General features: G+C 37.4%; 1 protein-coding gene across 1 annotated transcript in view; it reads left to right on the top strand.

The window, feature by feature from the left end:
• The first annotated feature begins 327 nt into the window (after positions 1-327).
• CHSY3 (chondroitin sulfate synthase 3) overlaps positions 328-21,438 on the top strand; it is a 264,209-nt gene continuing 243,098 nt past the window's right edge. Inside the window, exons 1-2 of the mRNA XM_057735948.1 lie at positions 328-1,491; positions 4,084-4,367. Coding sequence (XP_057591931.1) covers positions 690-1,491; positions 4,084-4,367 — 1,086 coding nt within the window. The 5' untranslated portion in view covers positions 328-689. The remainder of the gene's footprint in view (positions 1,492-4,083; positions 4,368-21,438) is intronic.

Raw genomic sequence — 21,438 nt, 5'->3', positions numbered from 1 at the left:
GGGTGGTGCGAGGCTGGCGGAGGGGCGGGACGGGACGGGAAATGGGACGGGGAACTAGGACCGGAGGAGGAGGAACGAGGGGGCGTCGGCGCTGGAAGCCGGAGGCGGCCCGAGCGGGAGCGCTTCCTTCCGGAGAGGAGGCCGGCTCTGGACCTAGGCGCGGGCGGGGGGCGTCCAAGGGCGGGTGACGGGGAAACACCGCGGCCCGCGCTTCCCCTCGGCTGGCGACGGCGGTGCTCGTGGCTCCTCCTCCGGGCCAGTCCCGGGCTCGGCGGCGGGGGGAGCGAGGGCGGGGGCTCGGGAAGCAGGGAGGGGGGAGGGCCCAGGCGCGCCAGTGACAGGGTGGCAGCCTAGGAGCGGACGCGTTGCCGCCGCCGCCGCCGCTCCACCTCCTCCTCTCCTGCAGCTCCTCTCGCCGCCGCCGCCACCGCCACCGCCGGGAGAAGTTTCACTCCCGACCCTCGCTCGGAGCCCGGACCCAGAGCGGAGCGGGGAGCTCGGCCGGCCGCTGCAACGCACCGCCGGCTAGGCGCCCGGAGCGCTCCGACCCCGAGCCGGCGTCCGAGCCTGGGCGGCGGGCAGCGGCCGAGACTGGGGGCGTTGAGGCGGAGGAGGGGCGGGTGTGAACCCGGAGACCCGTGCGCAGCGCCGCAGCCACTCAGCCAGCGTCCGCGCCCGGGGCCGCCGCGATGGCCGTGCGCTCCCGCCGCCCGTGGATGAGCGTGGCATTGGGGCTGGTGCTGGGCTTCACCGCCGCGTCCTGGCTCATCGCCCCCAGAGTGGCCGAGCTGAGCGAGAGGAAGAGACGCGGTTCCAGCCTCTGCTCCTACTACGGCCGCGCGGCCGCTGGCGCCGGCGCGCAGCAGCCGCTCCCCCAGCCTCATGCCCAGCCGTGGCCGGAGCAGTCGCCGCCCCCAGCGCGCCAGGAGCTTCAGGGGCCGCAGCTGCCTGAAGCCGCGCCCGGGGTAACCAGTTTTCGGAGCAGCCCCTGGCAGCAGCCACCTCCGCTGCATCAGTGGCGGCGAGGACGCGAGCCCGAAGGCGCGACGGGGCTCCCCAGAGCCCAGGTGGCCGAAGGGGAACCCGAGGAGGAGCATGGGGGCGCGGCTGGGCAGCGGAGAGGCGGTCGGCCGGGGAGTAGCCACAACGGCAGCGGGGACGGGGGCGCCGCCGCCCCGAGCTCCCGACCCCGGGATTTTCTGTACGTGGGGGTGATGACCGCGCAGAAGTACCTGGGCAGCCGCGCGCTGGCAGCGCAGCGGACCTGGGCGCGCTTCATCCCCGGCCGCGTGGAGTTTTTTTCCAGCCAGCAGCCCCCCAACGCTGGGCTTGGGCAGCCCCCGCCACCCCTGCCTGTCATCGCGCTGCCTGGGGTGGACGACTCCTACCCTCCCCAGAAAAAGTCCTTCATGATGATCAAGTACATGCACGACCACTACCTGGACAAGTATGAGTGGTTCATGCGCGCCGACGACGATGTCTACATTAAAGGTGACCTCCCAGCGCCGGCTGTCCCGCTTCCCCGACTCCTTTCTCTGCAGCCAGCCCCAATCCCTGCCCAGCCCCTATCCCTGCCCAGCCCCTCTCTGCTTCTCTGCCAGCACGTGCTCCCGGCTCCTGCAGCCCCCACAGCTCGCCTCCGCCCACCATTCCTTAGTCCGCTCCTCCTCTTCTCCTGCGGTCTGGACCCTCCTCACACCTGCCCAGCTTTTTTCGCCTTCCTCACTCTTGCTGTTGTGGTTTCCGCCCATCGCTTGCTGTTGCTCTTTACCGCGTAGGAAGGTGAGGAAAGGGACCTCAGGGTTAAACCTGAAGCTATGCCCACTCTGCCCTGTTCTGAAAGCCCCAGGTGATGGTAGTTTCCCAAATCGGCCCAGAGGGGCGTGTCCTCGGTGGAGAAAGGGAGGATGGAGGATGTGGGCGAGAGGCAGTCTGGAGATCCGTGATCTTGATTATCCCCTACCCTTTTGTTTTTACTGGATCAAGCTTAGTTTTGAAACTGGTGAGATTGAAGAATCATCTTTGCTGTCCCACACCCTTCCCTGTGCGTTTCCTTTCCTTTCGCATCACCCGCCGCGCACTGGGAGTCCTTGAGCACCCCAACCGCTCCAGCGCGCAGCTCCTGCCAGCCACCACGGTGCAGCATCAAGCCGTTTCTTGTTCCCCCGCAACAGCTGAGTAAAACTCTGAGGGGATGGCTGTATTGACAGGAATTGGTGGTGGGGGAAAAGGGGACAGCGCCCGCGAATTATCCGGACCCTAGGAGCTCCAAGATGTACTAGCACACAGTCGTGTGGATCCTTTCCAGCCCATCTTGGTGGTTGCGGTGATAAGCAGAGGCTGGAAGTCCTTCCCAAAACCACGCGCAGCCTCAGCACGAGAAAACTTTGTCCGTTTTAAAAAGAGGCGCGGTCCTTCACCCTGAGTGTGAGTGGCTCTGGCCAGAGATTGCTAAACTGAGCTGAGGAATGTTCCTTAGAGCAGGAGGAAATCTTTCTAGTCCTGCTCTTTGAGGAAAGGGACACAAGGGAAGTAGCAAGGTTGTATTGAAGAAGGGCTCCCTGTGTTTCTTCCCACATCTCCTAGCTTCTTGGTCAAAGGGGGGCAAGCCCTTACTTAGTTTACACCACTCTGCTTGTAGCCTCATTGTTTTCTCCTGATTCAGGTAGTATCTTTTACATACTCAAGGAAAAAGAGACAAACAAATGAATAAATAAAACCAACCCCCCCCCCAAAAAAAAACACCTCACATTTTGGCACAAGGACTGAGTGAGAGTTAATAACTAGAGATTTATTGGGTTTGGGTTGAGAGGAGTGAAATCATTAGGGATGGTTGGCAGAGGAAATATTGATAGATATGAAAATAAAGGATTGTATAATTTGATACAAAAATTTTAAAAAGATTGCATTCCTGGTGAATTCAGTATCTTATAGGTAGTTATAAGATATGTAGATATCTATATCTATAATTGATAGATCCACTATCTTATAGTCACCATGTCTTTTGTGTCTCATTAAAATCACAAAGGTTTCCTGGCAGAAGTTTGCCACAATTTGCAGACAATTTCCAAAATGCATTAACAGCATCCACTTCTGTCATATCTTTTAATGCTTTGAAAGATTGTCCTTCAGAACATTGAAATGCCATATTCTTTCCATTTCTACTAAGAATGAAATGCATTTTGTATTAAGAACTCAATAGTAGTCAGCTGAAACTCACTGAGATCCAAGGGGCGTGGCATAGGATCAGGATAATGACTGCAGATGCTGTGCTCATCAAAAATGATAGTGAAAATGCTGACTGGAAATGTAAAGGTGACTACTTATTCCAGTGTATCACTTGGTAGAGTACCAAATGCTTTGAAGTGTTTTAGCTACAGAACTTTATTATAAATTGTTTTTCTTGATGAATTTACAAACTGTAAGCTAATTATATAAATTTTAACAAATGTAAATTTTTTCCTAAAAGGGTACTTTCCAAAATTCCAAACTGTTATATTTCGAGGCAAGCTTGATATTCATTCATTATCTCCCCCCCTCATCTCTACATGTACATATATATGTGCGTATATATATACACGCACATGTATATACACACACATATGTGTATACACACATACATATACACACACTTTTTAGGTTGTATAGACTTGAGTTTAGTTAAGGACAAAACGCTAAACTAAATCAATTATTAGGAAAAAATAACTACTGGGTATCAACAGTCTGCCAATCAATGCTAAATATTAATATTTAATATTTCTGAGAATTTTATCACTACTTCATACATGCCTAGAAACCTATCTTTATTCTCCTTATCATTATTTTACCCTTAAAAAAATCCAGTGACTGTCAGACTTATAAAAGTTTTTCAATGACTAGAAGGTTGATAAGATTTTGTTATAATTTAACATCTATAAATTAATATTTTTTAAATAATGGAATGTTCAAAGAGGTTTTTCTTTTCAGTTGTAGAAGACTTGTGGGGAGTTTATGCACAATATTACAAGTTCTTTCCCTTGCTTGGTGTGTTATACATGATTATGAAATTAGGAAAAGGAGTGATTGTTGCCTTTCTCTTTGTAGGTGATAAGTTGGAAGAATTTCTTAGATCACTGAATAGCAGCAAGCCCCTCTATCTGGGCCAGACTGGCCTGGGGAATATTGAAGAACTTGGAAAGCTGGGGCTGGAGCCTGGGGAGAACTTCTGCATGGGAGGACCCGGCATGATCTTCAGCCGCGAGGTTCTCCGGAGGATGGTGCCGCATATTGGTGAATGCCTCAGAGAAATGTACACGACTCACGAGGACGTGGAAGTAGGAAGATGTGTTCGACGTTTTGGTGGGACTCAGTGTGTCTGGTCTTATGAGGTAAGACTTGAGCTGGGATGAAAATGTTCCCGTATTACAGGTGGGTGACAATTTACAGTCTGAGGCAGTGATTCTATTTATTCTCTCTGTATCTTTGTATTTGCTTGAAAATGATAGCATCAGCCAGTGTTGGACAATTGTGGGAGATGCCTTTCTTATCTGAACTGAGGCCTGTTGGAGGCTTTCTTATTGGCATGACCCATAACTTTTAAGCAGCCGCTTATGTACGAGTATATAATCACATCTCTGGAAGATGCTATTTCCCCTTTATTTGCTTTACTGGTGTTTATATACATGTGTATCTGTTTTCTGTCTCTAACAAGAGGACTAGTTCTATTCTTGGGCTGTAGCTTTTAGCATTTTGTCCTTTGTTGTTTGTTTTTATCATTTTAGTTAGGTATGTAATCACATCCCTTTGATTTCAAATAGTTAAACTGAAATTTCTTGGAAGATTCTTATTTGGAAATTTAACATGCATTTTTTTTTTTAAAGCATAGGAAAAGTTAACTTAATGTCATATCACATAGATTTATTCACAAAATTTTAAAAGTCATGATTATGTGGAAAAACAGAAGTTCTGAAGATGTTAAGTAACTGCTTAATGTTATGACTGGTTCTCTAAAAATTTTTAATGTCTGCCCTTATTCCATTTTCTCAACAGCAACAATTATTTAAATAATCTGAGTTATGAACAGTTGTTTTATTGTAGTAATTAGTTTTACGAAATAATCTGAGGTTTTCTTTCCTTCAGAAATTGGTTTTCAAATGAAAAACAATTGCATTTAAAACATTTTTCCTGAAAGTTAATCTTAGTAAAAGTTACTTAACGCTTAAATAATGCAATGTAGTTTTCAGTACAGTTTGGTTTTCAAGTGGTTGGAGTTAAATACATTTTAGCTACCCAGGGCACACCTTTGTAAATTATAACTTAACTCATTTACTTATCTTTTCAAATTTTTCATGCTTTCTTGGTATTGAAGAAACATTTTATGAAAACATGTTCCCTGTGAAGCCATTATATCTCAAGATTACGCAGTCCCATTCATTTTTCTTTTAGAAGTGTAATCCCACTTTCATTAATTTAGCTTTCTTTTTTATGCTTCATGGTATTTACACTATGAGGAAATATTTCTTATATTTATTACAGAAAGTAAATATTAATGATAACTAGTTACTTGGAATATGTGCTATGCAAACTTAAAGTTATTACGTACCTCATTCCTTTTATTGGTAGAAACAGTAATTTTCTTTTATAAAACCAACTTATGACTATCTTTATAATAAAAATGTAGGTAAACACATTATAGTTTGGAAATAGGTAATTTGGAATAAACTCAATGAAAAAAATTTATAACTCCATTTAATATAAAACTAATTGGAAGGCAGAAAAAATACTTAATATGGAAAACAGTTGATTTTGTTTACATGAAAATATTATTTTTCAGACATTGGCTCTGTATGGATGAGTAAAAAAATCACCCATGTATTAAATAAAGATGGAAAATTATTGTACTTTATCTGATACTTTATTGCCCTAACATCACATAGAGAGTTTTAACAAACCTTTTTTTTCATGTCCCTCCATTCAAGTTTTCATTGATTCTGCTATGAAGGTACAGTCCTGACATAGCAGCCTACCCATTCATGATCCAAGACAGTAAAATATGCTCAGGTGACCTACATGCTCAAGAACTGATTTAATATTTTATTCATAATATAGGCATTTGTTCTGGTTAAAGGGGAGTTATTGTAGATCTGCACCCTCTCTATTAGAATAAGTGGAATCTTAGATCTTTTCATTAATTGACATAAAAGAAGAGACAAACAAAGGGGACTCCAAGTCTTATAGGATATAACTTTATTTTTTTAAGAACTTCTATTGAGATATAATTGACATACAATGAACTGCATATATTTAAAGTGTACAATTTGATATTTTTTTCTTATTAGTAATGTATATATGGCAATCCCAATCTCCCAATTCATCCCACCCATCCCCCCTGGCTTCCCCTTCTTGGTGTCCATATGCTTGTTCTCTACATCTGTGTCTCTGTTTCTGTCTTGCAAACTGGTTGATCTGTACCAATTTTCTATATTCTGCATATATGCGTTACTATACAATATTTGTTTTTTTCTTTCTACTTACTTCACTCTGTATGATAGTCTCTAGGTCCATCCATGTCTCTACAAATGTCCCAATTTCTTTCCTTTTTATGGTGGAGTAATATTCCATTGTGTATATGTACCACATCTTATTTATCCATTCATCTGTTGATGGACACTTAGGTTGCTTCAATGACCTGGCTATTGTAAATAGTGCTGCAATGAACATTGGGGTGTATGTGTCTCTTTCAATTATGATTTTCTCTGGGTATATGCCCAGTAGTGGGATTGCTGGGTCATATGGTAATTCTGTTTTTAGTTTTGCAAGGAACCTCCATACTGTTCTCCATAGTGCTATATCAATTTACATTCCCACCAACAGTGTAGGAGAGTTCCCTTTTCTCCACATCCTCTCCAGCATTTACTGTTTGTAGACTTTTTAATGAGGGCCATTCGGACCAGTGTGAGGTGATACCTCATTTTAGTTTTGATTTGCATTTCTCTAATAATTAGTGATGTTGAGCAGCTTTTCATGTGCCTTTTGGCCATCTGTATGTCTTCTTTGGAGAAATGCCTATTTAGGTCTTCTGCCCATTTTTTGATTGGATTTTTTTTTTTTATATTGAGCTGCATGAACTGTTTATATATTTTGGAGATTAATTGTTAGTGTGTTGAATCGTTTGCAGATATTTTCTCCCATTCTGAGGGTTGTTTTTTCATCTTGTTTATAGTTTCCTTTGCTGTGCAGAAGCTTTGAAGTTTCATTAGGTCCCACTTATTTCTTTTTGTTTTTATTTCCATTACTCTAGGAGGTGGGTCAAAAAAGATCTTGCTGTGATTTATATCAGAGTGTTCTTCCTATGTTTTCATGTAGGAGTTTTATAGTGTCTGGCCTTACATGTAGGTCTTCAATCCATTTTGAGTTTATTTTTGTGTATCGTGTTAGGGAGTGTTCTAATTTCATTCTTTTCCATGTAGCTGTCCAGTTTTCCCAGCACCACTTATTGAAGAGGCTGTCTTTTCTCCATTGTATATCCTTGCCTCCTTTGTCATAGATTAGTTGACAGGATATAATGTTATCATATCATCACCATATTTACAATAACTTTTGGCAATCCATTTGAATCTTATACTGACAATTGTCCATCACTGACTTCAGAATCTGTATGAAAAAATAATTTCTACATTTTTCCCTAGCATTAGAAAATGTTTTCTAATGTTTTCTAAAGGAATACTGTTTCAGAATGTTGGCTTTATGTTTTGCCTAGCAATTATATAGAATTTACTTTATTTTGGAATTTCAGTCTTTAAAGAAGCTTTTTAAACAACATTTATTTTAGCGGTGGCATAGGTTAAATCTTAATCTTGACCCTAACCCTAAGTCTTATTTAAAGGAATGATAGAAATTTTCTTTACCAAGGAATGTATTAAACAGTATCTGTTAATAAATTTAGTAAAGATATGTGTACAATTAAATTATATCTAAGTATTTTAACATGAGGGTGTGTTCTGCGTTTCCCGGGCACCTGAGTAGGTAGGTTGGGGCACAGCCAAACTAGGGCTCTCCAGTTTAGATTTTAGGTTATTTGCAATGTCCAACTATGCCACTGTTCACATTATATGGAAAAATTAATCTCTTCCACCCTGGGTTGGCATTCACATAAAGGTGGGATTTCACATCTGGTCATAGAATAAACTATGAAACTGATCAGTAATTTTGTTTCCATATTTGTTTTATAAGAACCATCTACAACAGAATTTTCTTAAAATTTTGAATTTTTCTTTGCTAAACTTTTCATAGATTTTAGGATTCGTTTGACTTTTCCTCCTGATAAAATTTCTTGCGGAGTTAACAGAGCTGTTACAGAAACATGTTCACAATGTTTGAATTTGAATAAATGAAGCATCATGATTTATCTTTTAAAAATGATAAACAGGCTTGCAGATCTTGTAGGAAGAGAACTGGACAAAAAAATATTAAAATTATAGGTTGTACAGCATGTAGCTCTTCCTGACTATGAATTATATTATTTGAAAATCTAGGAATCTTCTAGTATTCTTTACTGCTGAATTGAAGTCTATTTTCTCTGTTTATATATACAATTAAGCCTAATATTGGCAAGAGGGAGGAGAGGGAAGGAGGGGGAGAGAGCAACAGAGACAGACAGAGAGAGAGCAAGAGGTATAAACTTGAATTTGGGTTTGAATCATCAGTCTACCACTCATTAGTTTCATTGTGTTTTAAAAATTACTTCTCTGAGCCTTGTTTAGTTCAGTTGAAAGTGGAGGTTGTAATGGTGTCTGCCTCAGGTTTTGTAGAAGAGTAAGTGAAATGGTGAAATGATCCATGTAAAGTTCTATATCGTATCTGGCACATAGTAAATTGTCAATAGGTGTTAGCTGTTATTGTCATCATGCTGAACAGATCATGTACTATATTACATATGACATGGATTCATCCATTTTATTCATTTAATAATTATTATTAATGAGTGATTCCTCTATATCAAAAAAGTCAGACTGGAAATGAACAAAAATTTTTCCAGTGAAGAATCCAAGTTAAGGTTTTTTTGGCAAAGAACGAGAAACCTATATGTTTCAGTATTTTACAACTATGAGGAATCCAGTATCAGTAAAATATAAAACATGGAAAACTTTAAGACATGCACTACAAATATTTGCTTCAGTCTTTGAATAATAATCTTAGGGAGACTGTGAAAAATATTATTTAACAAGTGATTATTTAATATATGTATTTTAAGGAACCCGAAACATATCAGACTCCATCTACATTAAAAAAAATTACTGTATGGACTTCTAGATTAGCCCCCTTTTCTGAGTTTCATTGGAATTTTCAGTAGGAAAGGAAGTCAGTAGTATCTCATTCTGTAGTCAATTCACAGAACCACCCAGGGACTTGTCTCTCAAGGCAGCTGGAACCATCCTCCCCCAACCCCCGCCAATGTTTCCCAGGTGTTTCAGGAAATGATATATATCAGTAGCTTCGGTTCTTCCTCACGATAAGATCCTGGTGGTCTGGGAAAATATGTCTTGCTTGCTGGCCCCTTGCTCTGTTTCTTCCTCTGTCATCTCTACCTACTTTTCCTTTCTTCTGTCATTAACGATAAATAAAATAACTTACAAATGCATTTTGATATGCACTGTTTCTCATTAGGTTCTCAGTAAATTAAATGGTCATGACAGGCCAGCCTTGATATTCCAAGACATCACACATAGGGCCCAGGAATGGCTTGACTTCTGAGTAAAGAGGCCTTTGGTTGCTGATGAATCTCAGACAGACTGGTTCTCTTTGTACCTGAGACCATTGGAGAGTCAGAATTGAGATTCTTCCTTTCCCACCTAGAAGTAGAAACATCTAGTTTTCAAGGACATGTGGCAGATGTTGATAACCAACAGACTTCGTGGGTTGCCATTACACGCATTTATACCTCAAATTGTGTAAGTATAGATGACTAACTGAAGCATGATCATGAGAAATTATTCTATGCTTTACACTCCGTGAGTGTTAGAATTTATTGGCATCTACTGTTGGCTAAGTTCACATTTTTGGTTGAGCTCTATCTTGGCTACTGTTTTTCTAGTTATCTGAGCTACAATCTGGCAGCTTGGGAGACTGCATATGGCTGTTAAATGTTGTTTGGCACAGGGGATGTTATAAGGTTTTTCTGATTTTGTTTTTTGATTCTGTTACCTGAGGCAGGCAGTCTTGTGTCCCTTCATGACCTGTCATTGTGCACCAGCCTCTCCTTGCACGTTTATTCTAACTGCCTGGCCCAGGTAGGCATAAGAGTGTTGCTCTTTTGAGTCAGATAATCCACATGTTGCAGATTTCATTAAAATACTCTCTAGGAAATGGAGTAATTTTCTAATGAGAATGAGATGTGTATTTTAAGTACTTTACAGAGAATTAATTTTTTCAAACTTGGCTGTTTAGAGTTCTATATCATATAACATAGTTAACTTTCTTCATTATAGGTATTTTTTAGTAAATAACTAGAAAGTTCTCACTGTTGAAAAATTATTTGTACAATTCATTTGCAGCCTGTGTCTTAGCAGAATTGGAAGTTGCTTTTCTTTGGTTTTTGTTTTAGCAAGATCACTTATATTAAAGCATTAAAATAATTTGATTTCAATGATTCTTCTTCTCTCGATGAGGGAGTATTGCATTTCATCCAAGAGTCATTTTCAGAATAGTGTGTATTTATCTTTTTAATGTTTGCAGTTAAATGGAGCCAAAGCATATATATCTTTATTTTGTCTAATTAAATGGTTTCAAAAGAAAAGAGAGTTCCATGTTAATAAAAATATTTCTCTGTGGTTTAAAAACCATTTCTTATGACTAAACAGATTTTTATTAGATTTCTTAAAGAGTTAATTTCACACCAGAATGTCTTGTGTCTAATCTTGGCCCCCTAAAGGCATAAACACCCTAGAAAATTCCATTATTTCACAAAAGGATATGTTCTGGAAGTATTTCCCTGGGCTTGTAATACCAGAGAGCTATACCATAAAAAATTTAACTACATATAAGTTCTTTGTAACATAATCATTAAGGTTAAAATATCCCGTTCTTATAGGGCTGTTACACATCCTTCTTAGCTTCTTTCTGTTACTTATGAGCTTCCATTTTCTGTAATGCTAATTTTACTGTATCATGAACACAGTTTATGCCCCTAAAGTATATTAATATCTATGGAAAAGTATGTCTGCGATTTTTGTCTAAAATTCAGTCTTTCAAAAATTCAGTCTTTTTTTGGTTCCGATTCAGTCATATTTAGTTTTTAACTTAACTAAAAGCAGTAAGCTTCTCACACCTACTCTTCCCACCCCCACTGTATTTGTCAGATGAAATCATCGCACATTGATTTTATTAAATCTCTTTTCTGCCACACTGTTTTCTTCATTGTACAAAATAAAATTGCGTTGTGAGTTGAAAGAGAAACTTGGTACAGTTTCTCCAGCTAGTTTGTTTTCATTGTTAACTGATGCCTTACCACCTGAATTCTGACAATATGTGTTTTCCAACAGCTGTGAAAAATGCTAAGTTTGGAAGATGCTTTCAGACAATTTGAAATGAGTTCCATGGTAACATAAATAGTCATATTAGTTTAAAAACTTTGAATACTCTTCCTCCTTAACTGATCAAAAGTATTCTAATTTCCTGAAAAAATTCCAAGTCAGTTTTCTACTTCTACTTCCTTTGTCTTGGTTTCCAAAAAGCTATGTGAGAAACATTTATTTCAATCTCATTTCTATCTAGTGAATTAATGAATCAGTGCCCAAGATACACAGAAATGTAATATATCATGTAACTGTACTGCATTTTATTTTGACTATAGCACATTACTTCTTTTGCGTAAAATATATTAAAAGTATCTTTTAATAAGGTATTTAAGCTAAACATAAGCTTCATTAAAATAAAAAAATCAGTCTTGAATCATACGAGTCATTATTTGATATTATTGAACAATAGGAAAACACGTAAACTGAAAAATTGAGGGGTTGCAGTTCCTCAGAATCCTTATGCTTTTTTCATTTACTGTTCTATTAAACAATACTCTAGTTAAGGCTTAACCACAAATAAATCAGTTTGAGACATGACATACATTTAATGTTAGCCTGTCTTGCAAAGATGCTGGACATTTATAGTGCAAGAAGCATGTTACAAGTTTCTAAATTAACTGAATCAAAATAATACACTTATTTTTAAAATTTAACAAGCATTGTTTTGGAACTAATGAATGAAATGGATTTTTTAATTTTTTGAGATTTTAAAATCTTCACTCACCATTTATAATTTTGAAAGCTGTGCCCCTCATTCTTCACAGTCAGTGGTATCTGAACTTTTCACTATCCCTTTCTGTTTCATTCATTTTTATTGCAGAGCTGTTTATTTATAGAGTACCAGTACCTCCAAAATTGATGGTTTAAAGAAATATACAGAAAAATAAGGGGGAAAAAAAGGAAAAAAATATGTGTTAAGTTTCCTTTTTCCTGGCATTAAAGAAAACTCTAACTTGACATGATACTGAGACCTGGGAGAAATCTTCGCCATGGAGCAGACAGGAGTTCTGAGGGATCACATACTCAGCACCACTTCTGTAATAAATAGAATAGCATGTTTCTTCTAAATTCCCTCAATATAAACAGGACTGTAGTGCAGAAGGGCAGTTCTTCAGGAGGAATTCTACTTGGAGACAGTGCAGTTATGGTCAAATATATCATTGTTTGGTACCTTGCTTGATTTTATTTTAAAATTCAGAATACTTTTCAGAGAGCCCTCTATGGGTATTACTTCTCAGGCAAATGTTTTATGTTAGGTTGGCCAGCAGGAAATTTGACTTATGCATGTTCTCTGGTGAGAACCCAGAGTGCAGCCATTGTGTAAGGACAAGAGGAAGGTAGAGACACCAGCTACAGCTACAGCTGGAGAAATCAAACCAGATCATGGACCAGATGGTGACCCCACCTGAGGAGCCCAGAGTCAGGCCCAAGAGAATTCCTGACAACTTAGCCTAGAGTTATCAATGTGGTTACTTAGCTTTTGAGCTGATTATTAGAAGTGTCTTTTTTTCATAAATTTAATAATTATTGTATAAGTTATGTAAATGATTATATATTTGTTAAATTTATTATATAAATATAAATTTAATTTTGATGTAAATTATGCATGCATAGATTAAAATATTTAAAGATCAACGTTTTCATGATGAAACAATGTATTATAATAATCTAATATTCTATTATACAAAAGTAAATTTTAAATGAAATAAGGATATTTAATACTCATGATGAATATCTTAAAATGTGAAAAAAATAGAGGGTTAAAATAAACTGAAGTATTCTGCCTTAGAATTCAGTCATCTCACATCTTAAAAGCCAATTGATTTCATTTGCTCAAATGTATTTATTGAGCACTTTCTATCAGCAGTGGACCCACAGACCTTCCTTGTCCTCATGGAGCTCCCAGGGAGGAAGAGTCAGGCTTCTAACCAGTCTCTGCTTTGACATCTGATATAGAGTTGAGTTTCCCATCTCTGTCATCCTTCTGAATCTTTTTCCTTCTAAGTCATGAAAGCTCCAGTTGGGCCCAACAGTGATACCTGTCTTGGAACTAGGATCAAATGATTCTTATTTTAATTTTCTTAAGTGAGCATCTTCCTCTCTTGTTTGTATTACTGTTTCCTGAAGAGGAGAAAACTAAAGACATGTTTAGAAATCTTACTGCAAATTAATATATTTTGTGTCTGTTATATAGCACAGATCACTAGGATTTTGTTTTTTAATTAAGTCTGGAAGTAGACTACCTGGCTTCAAACCCCAGCTCTGTCATTTGCTAGTTGTATGGCCTTAGTCAAGTTACTTTATTTCTTAGTGCCTTAGTTTCCTCATCTGTCAAATCGATATAACAACAGTACTTACCTCACAACACTGTTGTGAAGATTGAATGAGTTAATGTGTATAGTAGCTCTCAGAATAATACATGGCAATAAGTATTCTGTAATTTTTAGCTATTTTCGCAGAAGCAGAATGGCATAAAATAGTGCCACCTTTACAGAGCCATTGCGAGGAATAAAAAGTTCAATGTATTAGAAAGCCTTAGAGTAATGCTTGACATATACTAATTCCTATATAACTTAGCTATTATTAATATTTTCCAGTTTACAATGTTCATATTCTTTTTTTCCCCTCATGGGAAAGAAATAATGTTGATTGGAGAGCATTTATTGCAATTGCTTTTTGAAAGATGAGTTTTGCTGTAGTAAGGAGGGTGCTGATTCAGTGGTTCTCTGCCCTAACTGCGCAATGGAGTCCCCTGGGGGACTTTGAAAAAATTCTGATGATGCAACCCATCCCTGACTCGTTGTATCAGAAGCTTTTACAGGTGAGGCCTGTAGCATGGGTAGTGTTAAAAGCTTCCCAGGTGATTCTAGTGTGGCTCTAGGGTTTATTAATTAATTTTTTATTAAATTTCTGTTTTCAAATATCCAGTCCATTCTTAACTATTTCTTAAAAGTTATAATTTTTCCTTTTGGGAAAAAATCATAGGAAAGGAATCAGCATTTCTGCATTTATTTGTATGTCTGTACTTGTCTGTTCCAAAGAGTTACTCACTGGATTTAAAGACAGGGAATATAAAGCCGTAACTCACAACTGTGTGTTTCTTCATGGTCTGATTTTCATGGTTCATATATTACTTTTTTGTTTTAGAAAAATATAAGATTGATTTAAAAATATTTTTAGGAAAAAATACATTGTTTATTCATGCAAGGCTTAAGGTGTTATTGATGTTTTTATTACATTTGAATAACTATATAGTAATAGAGCTCTTAAAATATAGCTGGAATGTTTTCATTGACTTATTTGCTTTAACAATGACTTTTTGAATTGGAACTCAGAAGGAAAAAGGTATCAGTGATCCATTTCATTGACTACAGAAACAGTAACTTAAAAACTTAAATGAATAACTGATTTCAGCCAGTTTTTCTCAAATATTTCCTTGTCCACTGCTATAGCTATCATGGAGAGAAGTATAGGATACACAGAAATGTAAGAGAGGAAGTCTCCAAGGAGAACAGAAAGATGCAGTGCTTCCTCCAAACTAGAAGTAATACACAGGGACATTGCCAGGTGAGTAGGGATACATGGGAAGGCAAAGCCGGAAGAATAACATGATAGCAAATAGTGTGTTTGATTCAAGCATATCTGGTAGCAGGAGACATGAGGCTGAAAATTTGTTGGTAGAACTTGATGTGAAAGGCCCTGTATGTCATCCCCAAAGGTTTAGAGTATACCTAGTAGATCAGTGATTCTTAGAACTACTGGGGGTGATGTAATTGGTTTAGATCCAATTATTATGTTAAAAATCTTCCTGGGTGATTCTAATGAGCAGTTAGAGTGAAAAATCAGTTCTATAATGGGGAGCTTTGAAGAATTCTTCATAGCTAGCCATAATCAGCTTACCCTTTAGTGGCTGGACCACGGAAGGTTGGATTGGATGCTCTTGTGCTTGGGGATACTGACCCAAGACAGTTAGGAGGCTGTTGCCCCGGACCAAGTGAGAGACGAGTCTTGATCAAAGAGTCAAAGTGGAAGTGGAGGTGAGGAGATTGAATTGAGAGGTAGTGAGGAGAAAGAATTGACCAAAGTAGGTGATTGGTTAGATGTAGGGGTGGAATGGGGGAAAGTTCAAGGTGACGTCTAGATTTTAGACTCAGGTGATAGCATTTATAATATTCCTAGAGATAGGAAGTAATGGAAGAAGAGTAGTTTTCAGTGATTGGTGTGTTTGAGATATGGGCAGAGGAGAAATGAATTCTATTTTGGGTAGATTGAGTCTTACTCCTCATTCATTCAGCAAATACTTACTGAGCACCTGATTGTCGAGGTCCTTTTCTAGGTGCTGGAGTTATAGCAGTCAAAAAGAAAGAGCAAATAGACAAAAGTCCTTGGCCTATTTTTTAGAGGGGAAAGACAGTCAATAAGCAGGAGAGGGGCTAAGGGATGCAGGATGGTAGGTGTGCAGTTTTAAATAGGATGATTTGGTGGGCCTCACTGAGAAGAAGATTTGAGCCATACAGATATCTGAGGGAGAAGCCTTCCAGCCAAAAACGGTAGGTGGACAAGGCCCCCGGGAAACATACTTGATAGGTCAAGAACTAGCCAGAAGGCAAGAGAAACTAGAGTTTAGAAGGTACTGGGAGAGTAGTAAAATGTGAGATCAGAGAGGAAAAGGGGTGAGAGATGATGGGTTCAGATATCACATATGGCTTTGCAACCCATTGTAAATACTTGAAAAGTGAGGCCCACATAGCTTGAACAACCTTCCCAGATTATATAGGCAGAAGTGATGCTCTGTTGTATTATCAGACTGCATAAATGCCTTTTTTTTTTTAAAGCAAGCTTTACTCATGGGTGAAGCAGTTATTGTTTGAAATTAAAAAAAAGAAGAATCATACTACAGTCGTAGGATGAAAGAGTTTAGTTTGTTTCAAATTTAATTTATTAACATTAGTAATTTATTTTAAAATTATTTAAAGTGTAAATTGTATTTGGTGCCTTGAACGAGTAATATTATAAAATGGCTCAAAAAAACCCTAAAAGCATAAAAATACATACAGTGAAAAATCTTCCAAACTCTGTCTGCCATCTGCCTGGAGACACCCTCCCTCTGTTAAGTATCCATTCTTTTTTCCAGAGTTTCGCTTGCATGTCAGACAACTGTGTATATACTGTATCTCCCCTAGTCCCCAATTTTTATTTGTCATAAAAGGTAGCCTGTTAGAAACATTGTTGTGATTGCTGCTTTTTCAGTAAACAATATTTCTTGGAGTTATTCTTATAGGAGTACCTCATTCTCGTCAAATCATCTCATTATCATAAAATAAAGAAATCCTCATTCTTTTAAATTTCAACACTGCCTAGTATTTCAAAACAATTGAATTATTATTTTAAGAGAAGTTGCATGCACTTATGTGAGAGCAAAAGGAAAATGAGATGCATAACAAAGTTGTGTATACAAATTCCCACCCTTTCTACACTGCTAATTTTTTTTTTTAAAGTAACAGACTCTCCAAATGATTAGCTTTTTAAAATATGTCTCATTCATTTATTGAACACTTCTTGTGTATCAGATACTTTGATGGGTGCTGGTACAGGTAAGTTCTCTGTCCCTGTGAAATTTATGCTCTCATAGAAAGAGGTAGACAATAAACAAGTAAGCAAATAGATGATCACAAACCCTGTTAATAAATGAAAAGGATGATATTGCAAAGAGTAAACATACACATCACTTTAGATAAATTTACCAAGGAAGGCTTCTGGGAAGAGGTTACATCTGAGTCCTGAGGCAAAGCATTAGAATGAACCTGAGAAGAGTTGAAAATCCAGCCTAAGGAAATAGCCAGTGCAAAGGTCCTGAGGTATGTGCGGAACTGCTGGGAGGCCAATGTGGTTGAAGTATAAACATCCAAGAAGAAAGAGTTGTGGAAATAAGGTTCCAGGTAGTCAAGAGCCAGATGGCAGAAGAGCTTAGTAGGAGAATGAGAAGGCTTAAAAAAAGATTTTAAAGAGCTGAGCTATTGGGAACTTCATATTCCTTTTTTTCCATATTGTAAAAAATGATGTGCATTTGAACAAAAATCATGATCTAATTTTTTTAGATATGTATAATGTTAACTGAAAGGTATCTTGATGTAAATTGTAATATTAAAAACATTTTATGTCTATTGATATCATTTATACTAAATATCTCCATATAAATAAATATATATTGTTACTTAGTATATTGTATTACATATTGATTATATACATATCAATTATGTGTATTATATCATATTTAATATAAATATGTCTATATACAGAAAACATTTATTAGTGTATGAGCTTGTGAAGACATTTAATGCAGAGTCACAGGGGTGCTTTATTACTAAAAGACCAGTAAGTGGATAATGAGCATAAAATAATAAATGTTAAGTTATAAATTTGGACTTCCATTTATTGTGTTATTTGCCAGATTGTGTATGCAGTATTTTATGTCATTGTGTAGGATTGCAAAACAAATTTTTGGTCATTAAAGCATATAGCATGGAACTTTATCACACGATATTATTTGGCTATGGATCAGTTCTTTTATTTTCCTTGAAAGTTTAGTTGATAATTTTAGATAGCAACTTATTGCATATTTACATGACATCATTTGTTATACCTGGAGGTTATTCTTGTAGAATCATTTTATAAGGCTTCCATCTGAAATGGCTTTAGTTCAGTATTCCACATCTCTTAGGATATGTCTTCCTTTGTCAAACTGGAGTTTCAGATTTATGAACATATAATTCTGTTTTGTGTCTTAATTAATTGCACTGTAGGTGCTTCTGCTACAAGTAGATTTACAGCAGGATAATTTTAGATTAATTACATAGCATATAAATCCATCATCCCCATGTAATTGCTTATACTAAGATTCATGTCTTTACCCTATATGGTTGTTTAAACCTCTGCATTTCTCGTATTTAATCTATATCTCGTCTTAGTTTCCCTTTTTTTAAATTAAATGCTCTTAAAAATTTACAAAGTTGTGGTCAATCAAATTACAGAAAGAATATCTCCTAACTTTGGAAAGTGTACAGAGAGCCACCACAGTCAAATAACCTTTGTTAATCAGTATTTGTTCTTCTGACAATATATTTTATAGTAGTGTTTGTGAATGTTTATTTTTGTTGGTTATGAGTGTATATGTAACTGGTGATTACTTTTGCTAGTATACACATTTGTTACACATGCATTAGCATAATATTTATATATTCAATGGAGTAAATTCTATATGTGGATTGTCTAACCATCAATTGTAAAAATAATTTTAAGTCCATTATAATTGATTTGTTTTTTCATTTAAAGAGCATTTAACAGTATACCAAAAATTAGTTTTTGAAATCTAAGCAATATAATTAATGGCATTGTATTAATTGAAACATATAATAATATAATTATGATAGTTCTATAGTATTACAAGATTCTTGGATCAAACTCTATAAATGTAGGCATTTTTCATGAGGTCCTATAAGTCCCCAATTTAAATAAATTTTATTTTTCTGTCCTTTTTTCTTACCTAACTTCTAATTTCCTTAATCTTAACTAAATTTTAATTTTCTGTCCCTTATTTCCCTAGTATTTCTTTGTTTTCTAGAGTTCATAGTGTTCAGATGGTGTTATCAGGTTTTATTCTGCCTCAGTCCATTTTCAGAATGATTCCTTAGCTTACAAAATACAACCACAGTGACCTAATATTCTGGACACATTATGAAGTTTGATTACACTTTTCTTGTAAAACTAAATTGCTAGATTAAGAGAGAAAATATGACATTTCCATTTTCAGACTTTTAACAAAGGGTCACATGAAGTAGGTTTTGTGTGCATAGATACAAGTAGAAGCCTAGCAAACACTCTCAGAATACTCAAGGCTTATAAAACTTAAATCTCTTTTGAATTAGACCAAAGTTACATTTTATCAAATACATAATTTTGAAGAATTGCTTGAAACAGTTGATAATGAGTGTAATTGATTTTTCCCAATTTGACAGACAGTTGTAAAATGTGTCTGGAAATAATGGAAGATATGTTCCATTACTTTCCAGGTGTTATTGTATAGCAGTTATCAGTTTTGTGTAAGGTATGTAGGTAACAATACTGACAATTCCCGCTTATGTAAAACATTTGTTCTTTTATTTTTTAAAGAGCCCCTGCTTTCATCTTATTCTTTGTCCAAAGGTAGATTTGTGATTGAAAACACCATGTGGAAAAAAATATTTTGGGGGATTTGAGTGATGAATACCTTTTTTGGTTTTCTGTTTCTCCATCCTAGTTTTAAAGTTTAGTTTATATGCATGTGTTGATGGGAAATAAACAGAGCCAGCCTCCATAGTTCCTGGGTGAATTGAATCAAGAGTGATGTGAGTGGCATATGATTCTTTTGGCCAATTTATATACATTGATAGTCACAGATTTTGGAATATTAGAAATTGTGAACACATTTTTTGTTAGCATATTTGCCATATTTTTTTTCTATAAAATTAGAACTGCTAATGTGGCTTGGCCACATTAATCTAGATCTGGATTGAATAGATTTTCTTTTATTTTAAAAATTGGCTGGTAATGCTGGCATCATTTTATAGAGCTGTTTTGGTCAGATCTTTTTTTTTTTAAATGCTGTCCTTACTATTGAAGTAAATTTGGATGTGTCTCTGGATCGTTTTAATAGTTAAGGTGTATAGCTTGTGGAGAAAATGGAAGCCAAAACATAGACTTATTGCAGCATAAAAAGCAGCATAGACAACCTGATCAAATGCTGATCTGAAGCCTGGTGTGGTTTTATTAATTTCTGCTCCATCTCGTTTTGAATAAATTTGCTAGGAAATGTCTGAAATGTTTAGTATTTTATGATGTTTATGATAAATCTAAGCTTTTTAACTTTTCTGGATATATAATATAATCAAGTTAAGCATCAAATTGATTTATATTGACGTATAGCTGTAAAAATAAACTGTCAATCGTTAGTTATGTAGCAAGCACTGTACTGGGTTGTAAGGGAGATTAAGTGAGTTCAAGTTTCCTTTATCTTATGCTAGTGGACAACAGGCTCAGAGCAGTTTATTAACTTGCGCAAGGTCACACATCGAGAGAGCTTTCAGGGTTTAGCTTCAAACTCTGGTTTATTTGATTCCAGAGACCATATTTTTCTTGAAATGTTACATTCACCTTCTACCTAAGGATTCAAAGAATGACATTTCATTTTTATTTTAAATTTATGATGTCAGATTGGAATTGACAAGTTCAAGTATATTCAGTATGAGGAAATTGGAAAGAAAAGAGGTAGGCTACAGAGGTCAGACAGTAAAGACCCAGAATGGAGAGGTGCTGCCATCAGTTTTAGCATTCTCTCCACTAGACGTGCTTACCTGTTAGAGATAGAGAGTCTCTTAATCTTTCTGCAAGAGATCTGTGAAGAGTGAATAAAAGGCACCAAAATTGTTAGAGTTCTTCCAGTCTTTAGCATGTATGTTTACAAGAAAAATATCTAACATTAAAGTTTTCATTTTCAATAGAAACAGAAAATCATATATTTTACTCTACCTCAGGGTAAGAGTAAAAATGTAGGCTGTCAGTTTTATCTAAATTGTTTCCCAGCTGTACTCTTTAGAAACGAAGTACACATGGGCGTATATATCACACTAGAATTTCAATTATTGAGATGTGTTCTGAGAGCTCATTTTATCTTAATATTTCTTGTGCTGATAGTTTATATTAGAATGAAGATTTCTCTTTTATTTCTCAGAAAAACAAACACACAGAGGTAATTTCTCAGAAATAGTTAAATACATTTTTTTCAAAAAGAGCTAAAACTTTGTAGATGCCTTATGGTTTCAGAGATTTTTAATATGAGTGTTTCATA

The sequence above is a fragment of the Hippopotamus amphibius genome, chromosome 1 (genome assembly GCF_030028045.1).
Source record: "Hippopotamus amphibius kiboko isolate mHipAmp2 chromosome 1, mHipAmp2.hap2, whole genome shotgun sequence".
Taxonomy (NCBI): domain Eukaryota; kingdom Metazoa; phylum Chordata; class Mammalia; order Artiodactyla; family Hippopotamidae; genus Hippopotamus; species Hippopotamus amphibius.
This window is presented reverse-complemented; position numbering and strand designations above follow the sequence as displayed.